Raw genomic sequence first — 18,594 nt, 5'->3', positions numbered from 1 at the left:
ACAGCGTTTGCTCTTCCAATGCCTCAGTTTCCCTGACGTTCAAGAAAGGATATAATTCCTGCTATAATTTTAGAAAGAAGGGCAGAGTCTGACAGAGGTTCAGTCCGCATCTTGGGTGCTCTGAGAGAGGAAAACTCTCCCGCCAGGTTCAGAGCAACATTTGATGAGAGGAGTGTGGGGCGGGGATTCTAACTTGCGCGCTGCCCTGCTAGTGGCCGTTCTGGTGGAGGTGGGGGTATGGAGGGAGGCGGATTAAGCCCTTAATTACGGCGTGATCCGAGTGGCACCTGCTTTCCGCCCGCCCAGCTCCCAGGGGACTCTGGCACTGGAGGGTGGAGAGAAGAACCAGCGAAGGAGGACAGCCCGCGCAGAGGCACGGCCGTACCCAGGCACGCCTGCAGGACAGCGGCATCGTGGCTGCGGCAGCGCGCAAAGGCTGTGGAGGGGCTTACGGCTCCCGGCCCACGGGTTCCAGACCCAGGGGCTGGGCTCCGAGGCCCCCACCCAAGACCCAGGCAGGCCGCATTATGCTGCGCTACCTGCTTAAAACACTACTACAGATGAACTTGTTCGCGGACTCCCTGGCGGGAGACATCACCAACTCCAGCGAGCTACTCTTCGGTTTCAACTCCTCGCTGGCAGCGCTCAACCCTAGCCTGCTTCCTCCTGGAGACCCCTCTCTCAATGGTGAGACTGTTTGATGGGGACCTTAGATTTGGGGATCGGAATGAGAGGGCTACTTGGAGGGGAAGACAAGGTCTCCTTCCCTTCCAGGACGCAGAGGTGCCTGTCAGGACCTCCTGGGAAGTGGGGTCCCAAAGGAGCATCTGAGTTGGTGTATCTCCTCATCTCTCCTACTACCCACCTATCACGCCCACCCCAGGTGGGAGAACCGTGAAGGGCAAATTCCGAGCTAAGAAGGGACATTAGAAGAGGGCACGCTGTCGCCAGTCGGCCAAGGCTTAACCAGGCACTAGGTGATGCACTCAAGTAGCTGATGTCACCTCAAGGACCTAAAGTTTTCAAAAACCTTACTCAGAGCAGGGGTGGGAAAGCCCCCAACTTTGTAGGTGTTTTGATGCGGAGAGTCAAAGTCAGCGATCTTTTCAAGGAAACTTAGTAATAAGTTTGTATCCCCTGTGAGACTCACAGCTGACCCAGCCTGGCAGAGTAGTGGCGAGGTCGTTACCGCTAATTACAGTGATTAATAAATAACTTGAGACAGCGCTGCCTCCCTGAGCGCCGCAGGCAGTCTGGAGAGAAGCCTGATCGTGCTCCCGGCTGGCGTCGGGAACTCTTCCTCTGGGAAGCCTCTGTCCCACTGAGGCTAGGTCGCCAGACTCTGGCCAGGGTCCACATTTTCGGGCGTCTTAATGATGGGGGAGGCGCGTTCTCTCTCTCTCTCTCTCTCTCTCTCTCTCTCTCTCTCTCTCTCTCTCTCTCTCTCTCTCTCTCTCTCGTACTCAGGTGCAGGGGAGGAGCCCCAGAGCCCTATTTGCATGGTCATTAGCTATTCATTAGGCTGCTGTCGAAGCATCTCTGGAGACCAGGAACCAGCAGGAAGAAATTCCAGGGAAAGGGAGCCCTGGGCTGCCTCTGCAGGAATTAGGGGGGAAGAATGGACCAGAAGGGTGTTGATAGAAGGAGTAGGGCTGGGATTCTCCAGTCTTATCACCTTTGAGGAGTCCCAAGAGACTAAGCAGTTATTTTCACCGACTTTCTTGACTCACCTAGAGCTTCACACAAGACATCTATCCTCTCATTCCAGCTTGAAAAGCCAGTGAGGGAAGAGGACTGTTAGTCGCTACACACTGCCACTAGGGAAACACAGCTATGGGGGGTAAAGAATAGGGCAGTGATCACAAAAGCTGCATAGAACAAAGTCTTGGCAGCAGGGAACCTAAATGCATTTTCATCACATGTGAGGGGTTTGCGATGTGGAGATAGATGGGTTTACAAATTCTAGAGCCTGGAGTCTCACTCAGGTAGAGACTGTAGGAGCCATAAGAAAGTGCTGGGAAGGAAAGGATATTAAATAGCAGTAAACTTGTCATAGCTACTGATGTGCTTTACATCCTTTTGGGGTTTTGGACTTCTACATTGCACGTAAAGTGAAATTTAGAGACGAGCTTTGTGTGTGTGTGTGTGTGTGTGTGTGTGTGTGTGTGTGTGTGTGTGTGTGTGTGTGTGTGTTTTGAGACCTAGACTAGCTATGTAACCCAGTCAGCCTCTGAACTCCTAATCCAAATGCCTTTACATATTTACATCCAGAGCCTACAGGCATGGGCCACCAATGGGCTGAAGTTAAATAATACGTCCAATTTACTAACTCTGAGAAGTGTCAAGCCTGAGGTTCCAGCTCAGAGCATTTCAATGCCAAAGCCTGGGCTCTAGCCATTCCAGGGGCCTCTCCTCGGTGGAGTGTTTCCAAACCAGGATTGGGGTGGAACGGAGAAAAGAGACACGGAGAGCAGAGATTCCATCTAGAAGGGAAAGGACTGAAAAATTTATTCTCTTCTATACGTGGGAGAGAAATTGATTTTATTCCGAGCAGTCAAATCAACCCCACCAGGGTGGAGCCTGCACCCGCCACGTCCCAGCTTTCTCTATACCAGAACTCTTAAAAGGAAGGGCAAGAAACGAAACCTAATCCCCCACTGGGCTTAGAACCAAGAGGCCCCCGAGGATCTTGGAACAGGGTAGGAGGGGTGGGGGCGAGAGAGATCCACAGAACAGATGCGCCCAGCAGTCCCTGGTTATTTAAGGTCACCGGATTGTGAAAGTCTTCAGCGCCGCCTATTGGCAGAAGCGGATAGCTCTGACTGAGTGCTCAGAGTCAGTATTTAACTATTCCATATCTGTATAGGTGAAAACGAGGATGGGGACACAAATGGGGGAGTGGGGACATTTGTGGGTGAGGATGACACCTGGATTCCAAACTTGAGGCGGGAGATGAACCAGCTTCAGAACGGAGGTCTGTAGGACAGGAGAAAGGAAGGGGCAGAATCTACAGAGAAATTGTTTCAAGAAAGTAAGGAAGGAAAGGAATTTCTTTCCTGATTTTTAAAATTGTACCTTTCAGGAAAAGCAGCGCCACTCAAATTTCCACTTCCGCCATGTTTAGTTTCTGTGATATCACAGGATCCATGGAAATAATAATAATAATAATAATAATAATAATAATAATAATAATAGATTATCTGGGGCCTCATAGTATTCAAATTAAGAACCTTTCTAGTCTTAGCCCCAACTCTCAACACTTTTTCTTAAATGAAGGACAATTTGCTTTGTCCATTTCACCTTGGGGGGCAGGGATCACTCAGAGGTGAATAATCTAGTGTCTGCTACGGTACAGCATGCATGGTTGGTTGCTCACTGAGCAAGAATTACATGTGTGAGTCAGTGTGTGTGAGTGCAGACCAACTTGCTAGGGTACAGGTTCCTCGCTAAACTATGCTCAGCCATCTCTCACTTACACTAGTCAAGAAAGGAGGCCTGGATCTCAAGGAGGCCCAGAAAGCCTTCCTAGGAGTTTGTGCCCGGATCCTTCTATAGATCTGCCTATCTGAGGGCATTTCCTTTTCAGGCTAAGACGATATCAGAGCCTACAGAGGTGGGCTGATGCAGATGGCTCTCTAGCAAAGAAAACATGAGAGATGAGCGAGGCAGAGTGTTCTCTTACACTCTAGAGCAAGCCGTGGTTTTTTTTTTTCCCCAGTTGCCTTGCCTGGGCACTTTGAGTTACCTCCTTCTCCAGGGTCAAGAGTTGGACCCGAGGATGCCATGCCACGCATCGTGGAGCAGCCGCCAGATCTGCTCGTTTCCAGGGGCGAGCCGGCCACTCTGCCCTGCCGTGCTGAAGGCCGGCCTCGACCCAACATCGAGTGGTACAAGAATGGGGCGCGCGTGGCCACTGCACGCGAGGATCCGCGGGCTCACCGCCTGCTGCTGCCCAGCGGCGCCCTCTTCTTTCCCCGCATCGTGCACGGGCGTCGCTCTCGGCCTGACGAGGGTGTCTACACCTGTGTGGCTCGCAACTACCTGGGAGCAGCCGCTAGCAGAAACGCCTCTCTGGAAGTAGCTGGTGAGAGTTTGGTCAGCTGGTGCTTCTAGAGCCTGGGGCACTCGGCAAGACCGACGGAGAGTTGCCTGGGGGGGGGGCAGGGCGGGGTGGGGTCAGCCCACTGAATCTCTTTTTGGAACGAAGACCTTTGGTCTCTAACGCCAAACCTTGACCGTGGGGAAAGAAGTAGGTTTGACTTGGTATTTCAGAAAACCGGGTCAGTCGGGACCCCCTCCCGGGACACTCAGCTCCTGTTAACCTCATTCTACCTTGTTTATTTTTCTGACCTTTCTCCCCATGGCCCCTTCTCTATTCTCAGTCCTCCGAGATGATTTCCGGCAATCTCCTGGGAACGTGGTGGTAGCAGTGGGGGAGCCAGCAGTAATGGAATGCGTGCCCCCTAAGGGTCACCCAGAGCCTTTGGTGACCTGGAAGAAGGGCAATACAAAGCTTAAGGAAGAGGAGGGAAGGATCACCGTGAGTGTGTGTGTGTGTGTGTGTGTGTGTGTGTGTGTGTGTGTGTATGTCAGTGTGTCAGAGAGAGAGAGAGAGAGAGAGAGAGAGAGAGAGAGAGAGAGAGAGAGAATATGCATGTAGGCAATGAGCCTACAGGAGGAAGACTCAAAGAAGGAAGTCTAAAATCTAAGACTGCTTTTTAGCCTCTGGGTTGTGACTCCTTTGGGGGTTGCATATCAAATATTCTGCACATCACACATTTACATTACAGTTCATAAGAGCCACAGAATTACAGTTATGAACTATCAAGAAAAAAATTTATGGTTGGCGGTCGCCACACCCTTATGAGAATACATACAGGAGAAACTATGTATTAAAGGGTTGCAGCATTAGGAAGGTTGAGAACCACTAGTCTTAAGGGTCTTGAGACCTAGTAATAATGTCTTGTTATTGTATAGTAGACGGTCTGAAATTAAGCTACTAAGTAAAGAACTGAGTTTTGTTTTGTTTTGTTTTGTTTTAAAGTGGAGAGAACTGGGTGTGCTGATGCATACCTCTAATCCCAGCCCTTGGGAGGCAGAGGCAGCCCATCTGTTCTACAAAATGAGTTCTAGGACATCCATAGCTAAACAGAGAAACCCTGTCTCAACCTCCCTCCCCCAAAAAAATTCAAGAGAGAACACCATGATGCCCCAAACCCCCATATCTGACACATGAATCAACTTCATTAGTTTTCTTAATTAACTTACTATAAGAACCAAAAAAGAAATTTACACACACATATACAAGCACACACACACACACACACACACACACACACAAACATTTTGATGACTGTAAAGGACCAATGTTACCCTTGTTATTCTCCAGATACGTGGAGGAAAGCTGATGATGTCACATACATTCAAGAGTGATGCTGGCATGTACATGTGTGTAGCCTCCAACATGGCTGGAGAACGAGAGAGTGGGGCAGCTGAACTTGTGGTACTGGGTAGGCACCGGGCATTTTGGAGTTATGGGAGTGTGTAGCCCAGTGAGCAAATAACTGTGCAGAACAGAACCCCTGACAGTTCAATGGCTCCTACTCTGTAGAGCGTCCCTCATTTCTGCGTAGACCAATAAACCAGGTTGTCCTGGCTGATGCCCCTGTGAATTTCCTGTGTGAGGTGCAGGGAGATCCCCAGCCCAATCTACGCTGGCGCAAGGATGATGGGGAGCTGCCCACTGGCAGGTGAGAAGCCCCTTCCTTCTGACTGCAGAAGGATCCAAGGAATCCCAGACCCTCCCTGACCATGGCATAGAGAAATTTATTTCCCAGAACTAGTGGTCCCTGGCTTAACTTATTTCATAGAGTGGGTGCCATCTTCTTTTGTACCATGTGAATCCTGCCTTGCCTATCTTGACCCTGGTGTTTGCTCTGGGGGAGAGAGAAGGGGTTTGTAGCTGTGGCCAACCCAGCTTGATATGGGGAGTGGAGCAGGTATGAGATTCGGAGTGACCACAGCCTTTGGATCGAGCAAGTGAGTGCTGAAGACGAGGGGACTTACACCTGTGTGGCGGAAAACAGTGTGGGCCGAGCAGAGGCATCTGGCTCCCTCAGTGTTCACGGTGAGGGCTCCTCCTGGGTCAGCTTGCAGGGGTGGTATGAGGGGTGATGTTGGAGGAGAATGGGGAGAGAGAACAGAACAGGAGGTATGGGTAGATCATGAGAGATACTTCTGGAGGGAGAAAAGATAAAACCAAGGAGATTTGAGCGAGGATGGATGTCTGCTTTGTTAAGCCAGCTTTGCACTCCCTACCACTGAATCCCAGCTCCCTTTTCTGTCTCTCTCCTTCCCAGTCCCACCACAGTTTGTGACTAAGCCCCAGAACCAGACAGCAGCTCCTGGAGAAAACGTGTCTTTCCAATGTGAGACCAAAGGAAACCCACCACCTGCCATCTTCTGGCAGAAGGAAGGGAGTCAAGTGGGTAGAGCATTCCAAAGCTCCGACCGATTTTCCTTCTGGATCTTTCTCTCCCTCCACTTTCTGCAAACTTCTCTCTCAGCTTCCTGTCCCAGAAACTCTTGCAGGTTGAGAGGAGCAAATAAGGCGATGAGGATAAAAAGGACCAGGTCATTTCGACACTTGGACAACTCAATGATAATATGTTAGGTGGTGCGGAACAGTTCTGAGAGGATCTTTATGTGCTGTCTTGAAAGTAGAAATCCAGATAAGTTATTCTTCCCCCAAGCCCTCTAGGCCTTGGCTTTTGGACCTGGAAACCAAGTATTGAAGGAATTAACTCTTCTTAGGGTAGATGAGTTGCTCTATTGATTGCTCATTTCACCAGCGGCACTCATAACCGTCTCCTTTCCACCCAGTGAACAAATCCAGATCACACTACCCAATAGAATGGAAGTTACAACTTAAGTGATTTTCTCTGTGGAAGGAGGGTCACTATAGTAAACTACAGTAAATCTACACTTCAGGAAAACTACAAGATCTTTGTTCCAAACCCATGGCCACAATTCCCCAACATCTCCAGTTCTTGTGACTGTTGCATTTTAATTAGGTCCTCATGGGGATGAAAATGGTGTTGGTAGGAGGGAGTAAGAGGGGAATCAGAGTCTCAGCCTGACCTGTTGTCCAGAGACTAAAACTTGTTTTCTCTCCTCTCCACATGTCTCTCTAAAGTAAAATGCTAAGACAGAAAATATTTAGCCTTTATCATGCTGTTTTATGAAACATTCCCATGATTCCTTCATACTGAGTTTGATCCCTAAGCTCTGAGAGTCAAATTTGGGGAAATTGGGGCTTATAAAGATATACTGGGCCAGAGATTTTATTTATTTTAGTTGTTGTTGGTTAATTATTCTTCTTCTTCTTCTTCTTCTTCTTCTTCTTCTTCTTCTTCTTCTTCTTCTTCTTCTTCTTCTTCTTCTTCCTCCTCCTCCTCCTCCTCCTCCTCCTCCTCTTCCTCTTCCTCTCCTCTTCCTCTTCTTCTGATTTGTTTGTTTATTTATTTATTTAATGTATGTGAGTACACTGTTTCAGACATAACAAAAGAGGGCATCAGATCCCATTACAGATGGTTGTGAGCCACCATGTGGTTGCTGGGAATTGAACTCAGGACCTCTAGAAGAGCAGTTAATGCTCATAACTGCTGAGCCATCTCTCCAGCCCCTAGTTCTTCTTTTTAAAAAGATTTGTTTATGCTCATTGGTGTTTTGCTCGCATGTATGTTTGTGTGAGGGTGTCAGATCTACTAGAACTGGAGTTACAGACAGGTGTGAACTGCTATGTGGTTGCTGGGAACTGAACCCAGGTCCTCTAGAAGAGCAGCCAGTGCTCTTAACCACTGAGCCATCTCCCCTGGCCCCAGATAGTTCATCTTCTGAGCTAAGGCCAGTCTCTTAACTTGTGATCCTCCTGCCTTATCTCATAGCTAAGTTTCTTAGAGGTTGTCAACCAATAAAGTCACAGAACGGGGACATGGAAGCTGAGAGCTTCTAATAAATGTCCATTACTTTTGTCAGTTGGCTAACTAATTGACCAGGGTCATGTCAATGACTGGAGGCAGAGTGCAAACTAAAATCTTAAGGCTTCTCTCAGCAGGAATAGGGCTCTCTACACACTGCCAATTCCCTATCTTGTTTTCTTGCTCCATTCCAGGTCTTGCTTTTCCCTAGTCAGTCACTCCAGCCCATGGGACGCCTCTTAGTCTCTCCAAGAGGCCAGCTCAACATCACTGAAGTAAAGATCGGGGATGGTGGCTACTATGTGTGCCAGGCTGTCAGTGTGGCTGGTAGCATCCTGGCTAAGGCCCTGTTAGAGATAAAAGGAGGTACGTGTCTGTGGAGAGAGGGTTGGACCCAGGATCCATTCTTTTAAGAGGTCTGTTTCCATTGGATGTTGTTCAATGTGTCTTAAAGGGAAATGGCATTTTCCTGAGGGACATTCTTGATGTTTGGAAACGAGCAGCAAAATGGTCCCAGGCAGAGACTAGACATGATTGTTAAAGCCGTCTTGGAGGACAAGGAGGGAGGGATGAGATGATGAGCCATATAAGGCAGAAGGACAAAGGTTTCCTGACCCAAGTTCTCCCTCTCTCTCTCAGCCTCCATAGATGGACTACCTCCCATCATTCTCCAGGGACCAGCCAATCAGACATTGGTACTTGGCTCTTCTGTGTGGCTGCCATGCAGAGTGATTGGAAACCCTCAGCCCAATGTCCAATGGAAGAAGGATGAGACGTGGCTGCAGGGGGATAACTCACAGTTCAACTTAATGGACAACGGCACACTATACATTGCCAGTGTACAGGTGAGTGCCATCCCTGGAGTCCCTGTAACTGGAAAATAGCTATCTGGTCCACATTCCAACTCTAGTAAGTACCAACTAGGCATCTAATCCATTTCTACCTCTCTGCTCTCTCAGACTTCCTAAAGTATCCAGCATCTTCCTCATCCTTCTGTTACCTGCCTCTCCACCCCTTCACCCTACTGTGCTCCACTTCCAGTGGGGCAGCACTCTACCTTCTCCTACAGGAGATGGACATGGGTTTCTACAGCTGTGTGGCCAAGAGTTCCATAGGGGAGGCCACATGGAATAGCTGGCTTAGGAAGCGAGGTAAGTTAATTCACTAGTCTAGTCTTGCCAGTAGCTTTCTCCAAATTTGTTTTTTAAAAATAGTCATTATCTTCTGAGCCCCAGGATTAATTTTGTCTTCCAAATGCTATGTTGGTGGGGATGGGGATGGACTGGTACACTTGGGAGGCAGATGTGAATCTGGGCTAATATACTATGTTACCTCTTAGCCATTGCCATTCTTGGAGTCCTATAGCATTTCTAGGAAGGAGGCAGGTCTCACTTTCTTCCCCAGTCTCTCTCTCTAATGATAATCTATCACTGCAGAACATTGGGGAGCATCACCAGGTCCAGCAACAGAACCCGGTAATCCTCCAGGCCCTCCCTCTCAGCCAATAGTCACAGAGGTAACCACAAACAGCATTACCTTGACCTGGAAGCCCAATCCACAGTCTGGGGCCAGAGCTACCTCCTATGTGATAGAGGCCTTCAGGTATGGAGACTATTTTGTGCGTCTATATATGTGTGCTTGCAAGTCTGCATGTGTGTATGTCTACGTGCACACAGAGACCACAGCGTAGTATCAAATGGCCTCCCGTATGGTCTGTGAGACAAAGTCTGGCTTTGAACCTGTCTCTCACTAATTGGTTAGACAGGCTGACTGACTACTCAGCTTTGGGGATTTGCCTATCTCTCTGCCCTCTTCCCCCAGCAAATGCTAAGGTTACAGATGCATGCCACCACACCTGGGGTTTATGTGGGTGCATTGGATCTGAACTCAGGTCCTCATACTTACTCAGTAGTCAATTTACCTACTGAGCTATCTCTCCAGGCCCACGGAGACGACTATTGATACAGTTAAGAAGGGGGGTGGGATCCTATGTCCTTAGGGCATTTGCTATTTTGAGAGAACGATTCTCTACCCCCTCCCCCAAGGAGGTAGTATGGTTCTGCAGGGAATGGGTGAGCCTGAGTTGGGCATTCCTGGCTTAGACAGTCCTGTCATCTCCTTCCTTCTTAGCCAAGCAGCTGGCAACACGTGGCGGACGGTGGCAGATGGGGTACAGCTGGAAACGCACACCGTCAGCGGCCTGCAGCCCAATACCATCTACCTATTCCTCGTGAGAGCTGTTGGAGCCTGGGGCCTCAGTGAACCCAGTCCTGTCTCTGAGCCTGTTCAAACCCAGGGTAAGGCCAGAGGCCTTATGGGTATGTGTATGATTGAGTGAGAGCAGGGAGTAGCCCCCACCCCATCCAAACCACAGAATGGTGGTGGTTCACCGGGCTTTCTTTTGATATGCCAGGTCTATACTGACAGCCCAGATTACAGCCGGATGTCATGTTTCTCTCTCCTGAAGGCCCAAGGAAGGGAGGAGGGGGAAATGAGGGCGCCTGATAGGCAGCCATCTTAGTCATCCTTCTCAGGAGCTCCCTTACCGTTGAGCCTCCTAACCACATATAGTACAGATTGTTAAGACTAGAAGGGACTTGGAGGGAATCAAGCCCATATGAGAGACAATGAGTTGAGGTCTTGAACGGATGCAGAAAAGAAGAAAAAAGAGACCATTCATATTAGCTGCTCCTCCTGGTTACCTCTGTAAAAGACTCCCCTAACACGGCTGTGCTGTAATGCATTGCAGTCTGTGAGCCTGGCACAGACAGAACACAAACATAGCCTTAGTACACACTTCTTGCCTTCGGTGGCCTCTGCTGACTGGGCTCTTTGGTCAACAGACAGCAGCCTATCTAGGCCAGTGGAGGACCCGTGGAAAGGCCAGCAAGGACTGGCTGAAGTGGCCGTGCGAATGCAGGAGCCCATAGTCCTTGGACCCAGAACTCTGCAGGTGTCCTGGACTGTGAGTGTGGCACAGGGATGTGGTGAAAGTTGGCATGGTGGTGGGGGGACATGAGGGCATCTGTGGAGCGAGGGGGAGAAGTTGGGGAGAGGCTAGGGAAGGCAGGAGTGGACTAGGGGCGGGGCTTGGAGGTCCGTGTGGTTCCAGCCTCCTCCCAGGACTCGAACACACTTTTTTCTATTTCCTTTAGGTAGAGGGCCCTGGCCAGCTGGTTCAGGGATTCCGTGTGTCTTGGAGGATTGCAGGCCTTGACCAGGGAAGCTGGACAGCGCTAGACGTACAGAGTCCACACAAGCAAAGTACTGTGCTAAGAGGCCTCCCCCCAGGGTCCCAAATACAGATCAAGGTGCAAGTCCAAGGCCAGGAGGGGCTGGGGGCTGAAAGCCCCTCTGTGACCCGGAGCATTCCTGAAGAGGGTAAGGATGTGATGCAGAGTGATAGAGACTGGAGAGGAGGGAAGGGAGGGTGCCTTTCTGTTCTGTCATGTATGGGCTGGGAGAACTAAGCTTGGGGTAGCTTGCAATGACTGTCTGTGCCTTTCTTCTTACCACGCTCCACCCTGGGCCAGCCCCCAGTGGCCCCCCTCAGGGAGTGGCTGTGGCCTTGGGGGGTGATCGCAACAGCAGTATCACTGTATCCTGGGAGCCTCCACTTCCCTCCCAGCAAAATGGGGTTATCACTGAATACCAGGTACAGGGTTGGGCTGGGGGATTGGGTGAGTGGTCTGGGGGCTGGGAGTGGGGTGGAGGAGGTGAGACATAGAGCCTAAAGCTATGGTGGAGGGAACCTAGGTCTGGCTTTGGGTCTGGGAAGAGTCTGGGAGAGAAGAAAAGGGTTCACATTTTCCCTAGCTAAATCCCGTTTCTCCTTGGGGCCTAAATCCAATTCCTGACCTTACTTGTATCTGGGATCTCCCTAGATCTGGTGCCTGGGTAATGAAAGCCGATTCCACCTCAATCGATCTGCAGCAGGCTGGGCACGCTCTGTGATGTTCCGGGGACTGCTACCGGGCCTGCTCTATCGAGCCATAGTGGCAGCAGCTACCAGCGCTGGCGTGGGCGTGGCCAGTGCCCCAGTGCTAGTGCAGCTGCGTGAGTCCGATGGTGGGCATGGGAGAGAAGAGCTAGAGAACTTGGGGGAGCCAAGAGTGTCAGAGCTTTAAGTCCCTCACTCGGGAGGCGGAGGTAGATGACTCTGTGAATTCGAGGCCAGCCTGGTCTACATAGAGAGCTCCAGGCTAGCCAAGGATACAGTGAGATCTTGTCTCAAAATAAATAAATAGAATGAAATTAGGCAATAAAAAAATAAAAGTGATTAGAAAAATAGCTTGGGGGAATACTGGGGTTAGCTGGGCTTACGGATCCGGAATGGCGCCTTCCGAGCCCCTGGATTTCGGGTTCGTCTCCTTTTATCTCTCTGACCCCCACAGCATTCCCTCCGGTTGCGGAGCCCGGGCCTGAGGTCAGCGAGGGGCTGGCGGAACGGTTGGCTAGGGTGCTGCGGAAGCCTGCTTTCCTGGCTGGCAGCAGCGCGGCCTGTGGGGCGCTGCTTCTCGGGCTCTGCGCCGCCCTCTATCGGCGCCAGAAGCAACGCAAAGAGCTCAGTCATTATACCGGTGAGAGCCACGCCTCCAGGCACTAGGAGACTACATGGGTGGGGCTTCGGGGGATATGGGACCTCCACTGAGCGAGTGGGTGGAGCCTAAGGTGTGTCCACAGGGACCACAGTCCACCGGAATGGGGAGTGGCGCTAAAAGTGGAGAATAAGCTTGGTAGTGAGAGTGCGGGTCCAGAGGGGGAAGTACCCAGATTTGGACAGAGGTGTTGGATAGAGCACAGGGATGCTGGCTTTTGCAGCTCAACCTCAGGAAAGAGGAAAGTATTTTCCAAGTCAGAGGACCTGTATGACCCTTGATATTTAGACTGCTCAGCTCAAAGATCCACTTCTTAATAAAAGTAATCTCTGAAGTTTGGTTACATGTTGGAATCACTTGGGGAAGCTTTAGGGGGAAAAAAAGTGAAAATGAAGCCAGATGTGACTCTCACCTGTATTTCCAGGGAAGGGGGACTGGCAGAAGCAGGAGGATAGTGAGTTCGAGGCAGTTTGGGCTACATGAAATCTTGGTGGGAGGGAAAGAGAGAGAGGTGGGGGAGAGAGAGAGAGAGAGAGAGAGAGAGAGAGAGAGAGAGAGAGAGAGAGAGAGAGAGGCAGAGGCAGAGAAAGAGAAAGAGACAGACAGACGAGTCCCATTCTAAAAAATTAGTATAAAATTGGCCCAATGTGCAACGTGAGTAGATTTGGGTCCAGGATCAAGGAGTACACAAGCAAATGGGTTTCCTACAAACAAATGGGTTTCCTAACCACTCACCTCACTTTCCCTCTTCTTTTTCTTCCGGGTTCCTCTTTGGAAGCCTCCTTTGCCTACACACCTGCAGGTAAGCGTCTCTACTCTTCAGGGTTGAGAACCCCAATACCAGCTCTTCTCTTACCACTTTCTCCTTTATCTTCCTCAGTGTCCTTTCCACACTCAGAGGGCCTTTCTGGATCCAGTTCCAGGTAATTCTTGTGGCCTTTCTAACGACTGTTGTTTCTACAGACAGAGTGTCCCTTCCACTCCAGGCCTGACCACCTCTCAATGTCCAGCCTCTCCCAGTTCCTACTCCTAACCATCATGTCTGTCCCGTGACTCTTGATTTCTGCCATTCTCCTCCCTTTGCTGGCTTCTTTTGGCTCCCCATTCCCAATATTCACCTGCTCCCCTCAGGCCACCCATGGGCCTTGGCCCTGCTGCCTACCCATGGCTGGCAGACTCCTGGCCCCACCCATCTCGAAGTCCCTCAGCTCAGGAACCCCGGGGGAGCTGCTGCCCGAGCAATCCTGATCCAGATGATAGATACTACAATGGTGAGCAGCTCTAATACCCTTAAGGAGGTACACCTACCCCACCCCCAAGACTTAGCCCTCTTCCACCCTCGCTTCTCACTCTGTCAGCTTCCTGGGGCACACTGAAAGGATCTGAGGAACCCTGGCCTTCCTGCGTTTGGTTAATCCTTGCAGGACTGGGGAATGGACCTTGAGTTATAGCACAGCCATCAGACCTTAACCTTTGCCTCGGTTTGACATGTCAGACTTGGGGTGGGGGAAGTGGATCCTATGGAATCTCCTTCTGCCTGCCCTCTTCCTCTGTCCCCTATGTCTGTGTGTCTGTCTCCTCCCCCGGGCCTCCGTCTTTCTCCTCCTCAGAGGCAGGAATCTCCCTGTACTTGGCTCAGACTGCACGGGGTGCTAATGCCCCTGGCGAGGGTCCTGTCTACAGCACCATTGACCCAGTAGGGGAAGAGCTACAGACCTTCCACGGAGGGTTCCCTCAACATTCTTCTGGGGACCCAAGCACCTGGAGCCAGTATGCTCCCCCCGAATGGAGCGAGGGGGACAGTGGTATGACCCCAATTCTTAACTTCCTCGTTTTAGTCCTATCCACAACATCCTCCATCCTCGGGCACCCGGCCTGTCACTTCCTTTTGACACACTGACTCGTCTCTGGCTCTTTTCTGAATGCTCCTGGCATGCCCCTCTCTCCTCTCCTCAGGAGCCAGGGGAGGCAAAGGGAAGCTTCTAGGCAAACCTGTGCAGATGCCCTCTTTGAGCTGGCCAGAAGCCCTGCCGCCACCTCCCCCTTCCTGTGAATTGAGCTGCCCAGAGGGGCCTGAGGAGGAGCTGAAGGGCAGGTAGGGACACTGCCAGCAGCACGTGCCCTTCATGTTTAGAGAAGCCCCAGAGCAGGGAGTGGTCAGAGATGCTTCCAGAGGAAAGTGGGAAGCTTCTCAGTCCTTTGCTTCTCACCTTCCTTCTCCACCTCAGTTCAGATCTGGAAGAGTGGTGCCCACCAATGCCTGAGAAAAAACACTTGATTGACTCACGTTCCAGTGGTGCGTGCATGGTGGCTCCAGCCCGAGGGGAAACTCCCTCCCCTACCTCTTCTTACGGACAGCAGTCCACAGCCACTCTTACCCCCTCACCTCCTGACCCTCCCCAGCCCCCTAGCGACATCCCACATCTCCATCAGATGCCCAGGTGAGGAGTTGTTGAGTGTCCCGAGTCTCATAGGCCCTCAGTATATAACTGGTTTGGTGGGAGGATGGATATATAGGTGAAGAGGGGCCAGAGGGCTCACGGCTGTGTTCAGGTGGCAGCATGACATGGGAAGGAAGATGACGTCGAGCAGAGCTCTCACTCATCTTTCAGGTGGTCTCTATTTGGAGTGGGTCTGTAGACTTCTGAGGCATTGCCTGTAAACACGGATGTCCTCACACTTCCCTGGTTGGAGGCCCTGTGGGGGACAAATCGTGTCTCGCCTAAGTATTAGGTTGAGCGTACAGTACAGTGCCTGGCACACAGTAAGCTCTTGCTTTTGTGGCGTGAGCAAATGCTGAGGCCTTATGTCATTGCAGGAGGGTGCCCCTTGGACCAAGTTCTCCTCTCAGCGTATCCCAGCCTGCTCTGAGTAGCCATGATGGAAGGCCTGTTGGCCTGGGTGCTGGCCCTATAGTCTCTTATCACCCTAGCCCCAGTCCTGTCCCTAGTACAGCCAGCAGTGCACCAGGTGAGTCTGCCCACATTCAACTTGCCCCCACCTCACTGTCTCCCCTCAAAGCTTGTTTTCCCTTTACCTTCGACCTCCTTTCTCAATGCCTTCCCATACCTGTCCCCCATTGTCTCTTAATACTACAGGGAGAACTCGCCAGGTAACTGGAGAGATGACTCCCCCACTCCATGGACACCGTGCCCGAATCCGGAAGAAAACCAAGGCTCTTCCACATAGAAGGGAACACAGTCCTGGGGGTGAGAAGGGCCTGGGAGACGGTGACAGTAGGGAGAATGGGCAGGAAACCGAGAGGAATGGAACAGGAGACACCAAACCTTGGATCATTTATTTGCCTCCCAGTGTCAGGGTGTATTACTGTCGAGAGAAGCAGGAGACTTGGCTAAAAAACAAGTTTTCTCCTCAGACTTGCCCCCACCACCCTTGCCACCACCAGAGGAAGAGACGAGCTGGCCCTTGGGTCTGAGAGCAGCAGGCAGCATGTCTTCCCTAGAGCGAGAGCACAGTGGGGAGAGGAGAGTGGCCCAGGCAGTGCCTCTAGGGGCCCAACCTCCAGGGGCCCAACGTGGCCCCCACCCTGATGGTAAGGAGAGCCAGGGCAATGGGAGGGGCCTGGAGGCTTGCAGAAGTCCCCAAAGTCCCCAGATTCCGTTGGATTCACGTGTCTGATCAACATTGATATTGTCTCTTATCTCTTTCACTTCCTCTAAGTAAAGGTCCTCAGATTCCCCAAAATTCCCTCCCCTCACTCCTAAGGACTAAAGCCAAGGATGAGGGAAAACTAGGGTCTGGGTGCTGTGTCCTTCGTTCCCTAATCTCTCTGTGCTCAGGAACACCCCACATGTTCTTGAACCCATGTCATGTCAAGGTCATGTGTTAGTTAGGCCTTTAACCTGCCGGTGCCCATCCCTCAGTCATTACCCAGAGCTGGGAGAGTGTGCAGGGTGGCCAGCGGACAAGTGGTGACAGTCTGCTTCCTCTTGTGGGCTCAGCTGCACTTCTGGGTTGTGCTGCAGAAGAGGCCTGGCTTCCATACGGCAGACCAAGCTTCCTGAGCCATGGCCAGGGCACCAGCACCTGCTCTACCGCTGGTAGCAATTCTTCTAGGGGTTCCAACAGCTCTCGAGGTTCTCGGGGCTCTCGGGGCCCTGGACGCAGCCGAAGCCGGAGCCAGAGTCAGAGCCAGAGGCCGGGACGGAATCGCCGACAGGTGGGAGTCAAAGGACTAAAGAAGCAGAGCAAAGGACTGGGAGGATAGGCCAGAGGGAAACAGGGAAGAAGTAAAGGGCTCCAGAGGAGACTGCAAAGAGAAGACCCAGGAGGGCTGTAAGGGAGGAGTCCTTCAGAAGAACTGACAAGGGCTGAGGGCGTAATGACACAAAAGAAGAGAGTCTGGGTCCACCACAGGAGGAGTAGACTAGAAAAAAGGCTGGTCCCTCCTGTGCATGTCCAGTGACAGAAGAGCAGGCCCTCCCTCCTGGCATTTCACACACTTTTCTCCTTAGGAACCAAGATGACCCTTCCTGAAGCAACGAGCATATTGAAAGTGCCACAGGGCAAAAATGGGGACCCCTTCCCTGGTCAGCAGACATGAGTCACGAGGAGCAAGGATGGACCACCTTTCCTCCCGGCAATGATGCTCGTGACTCACTGAAGCACACGGTCTCAACAGTTCTAGTTGCTATGGGAACCGGAGGACTAGCTCTTTCCTTTCCATCCCTTTATGACTGAGACATGTCTGTACAAAAGGAGAAAAGAAAAAGCCTCTGCTCTGAGTCCTGGCCCCGACTTGTTTTGTGCGGTGTTGTAAGCACAGCAGGCTATGAAGGGCTGTAGATCAACACACACGGGTAGCTTCTGCATCCTTTGGAATTTCTGTTAAAATCACAAGATAAGGACAGATGATAAGTGACACTGGCTGGCCTGATTCCCAGAGGAACAGAAGCCACTCTCCTCCAGTGTGTGTCAGTCCACTGTCCCCCAGTGTGTCAGTCCACTGTCCACCAGTGTGTCAGTCCACTGTCCCCCAGTGTGTCAGTCCACTCTCCTCCAGTGTGTGTCAGTCCACTGTCCCCCAGTGTCTCAGTCCACTGTCCCCCAGTGTGTCAGTCCACTGTCCCCCAGTGTGTCAGTCCACTCTCCTCCAGTGTGTCAGTCCACTGTCCCCAGTGTGTCAGTCCACTGTCCTCCAGTGTGTCAGTCCACTGTCCTCCAGTGTGTCAGTCCACTGTCCTCCAGTGTGTCAGTCCACTCTCCTCCAGTGTGTCAGTCCACTGTCCCCCAGTGTGTCAGTCCACTGTCCCCCAGTGTGTCAGTCCACTGTCCCCCAGTGTGTCAGTCCACTGTCCTCCAGTGTGTCAGTCCACTCTCCTCCAGTGTGTGTCAGTCAACTGTCCCCAGTGTGTCAGTCCACTGTCCCCCAGTGTGTCAGTCCACTGTCCTCCAGTGTGTCAGTCCACTGTCCCCCAGTATGTCAGTCCACTGTCCCCCAGTGTGTCAGTCCACTGTCCTCCAGTGTGTCAGTCCACTGTCCTCCAGTGTGTCAGTCCACTCTCCTCCAGTGTGTGTCAGTCCACTGTCCGCATTGTGTCAGTCCACTCTCCCCGAGTGTGTCAGTCCACTGTCCTCCACTGTGTCAGTCCACTGTCCCCGAGTGTGTAAGTCCGCTGTCCTCCACTGTGTCAGTCCACTGTCCCCAGTGTGTCAGTCCACTGTCCCCCAGTGTGTCAGTCCACTGTCCCCCAGTGTGTCAGTCCACTGTCCTCCAGTGTGTCAGTCCACTGTCCTCCAGTGTGTCAGTCCACTGTCCCCCAGTGTGTCAGTCCACTGTCCCCCAGTGTGTCAGTCCACTGTCCTCCAGTGTGTCAGTCCACTGTCCTCCAGTGTGTCAGTCCACTGTCCCCAGTGTGTCAGTACAGTATCCTCCAGTGTGTCAGTTCACTGTCCCCCAGTGTGTCAGTCCACTGTCCTCCAGTGTGTGTCAGTCCACTGTCCCCCAGTGTGTCAGTCCACAGTCCCCCAGTGTGTCAGTCCACTGTCCTCCAGTG

At 51.7% G+C, this 18,594-nt stretch overlaps 1 protein-coding gene across 1 annotated transcript; it reads left to right on the top strand.

Annotated features, from left to right (window-relative positions):
* The first annotated feature begins 394 nt into the window (after positions 1–394).
* On the top strand, positions 395–17,322 carry Robo3 (roundabout guidance receptor 3). The gene is given in 28 exon segments (NM_001394075.1): positions 395–687; positions 3,758–4,084; positions 4,383–4,540; positions 5,390–5,510; positions 5,612–5,750; positions 6,000–6,127; positions 6,360–6,484; positions 8,174–8,345; positions 8,619–8,824; positions 9,049–9,130; positions 9,416–9,581; positions 10,110–10,276; positions 10,823–10,944; positions 11,135–11,360; positions 11,513–11,634; positions 11,864–12,035; positions 12,374–12,559; positions 13,356–13,379; positions 13,458–13,500; positions 13,709–13,848; positions 14,188–14,382; positions 14,534–14,672; positions 14,806–15,018; positions 15,396–15,547; positions 15,676–15,786; positions 15,954–16,130; positions 16,540–16,757; positions 17,053–17,322. Coding segments are annotated over 28 exon segments (4,203 nt in total). The 5' UTR covers positions 395–527; the 3' UTR covers positions 17,065–17,322.
* Positions 17,323–18,594: the final 1,272 nt, after the last annotated feature.

The sequence above is a fragment of the Rattus norvegicus genome, chromosome 8, assembly GCF_021556685.1.
Source record: "Rattus norvegicus strain SHRSP/BbbUtx chromosome 8, alternate assembly SHRSP_T2T, whole genome shotgun sequence".
In the NCBI taxonomy this organism is placed as follows: domain Eukaryota; kingdom Metazoa; phylum Chordata; class Mammalia; order Rodentia; family Muridae; genus Rattus; species Rattus norvegicus.
Note: the sequence above shows the minus strand (reverse complement) of the source record. Positions and strands in the feature narration are given on the sequence as shown.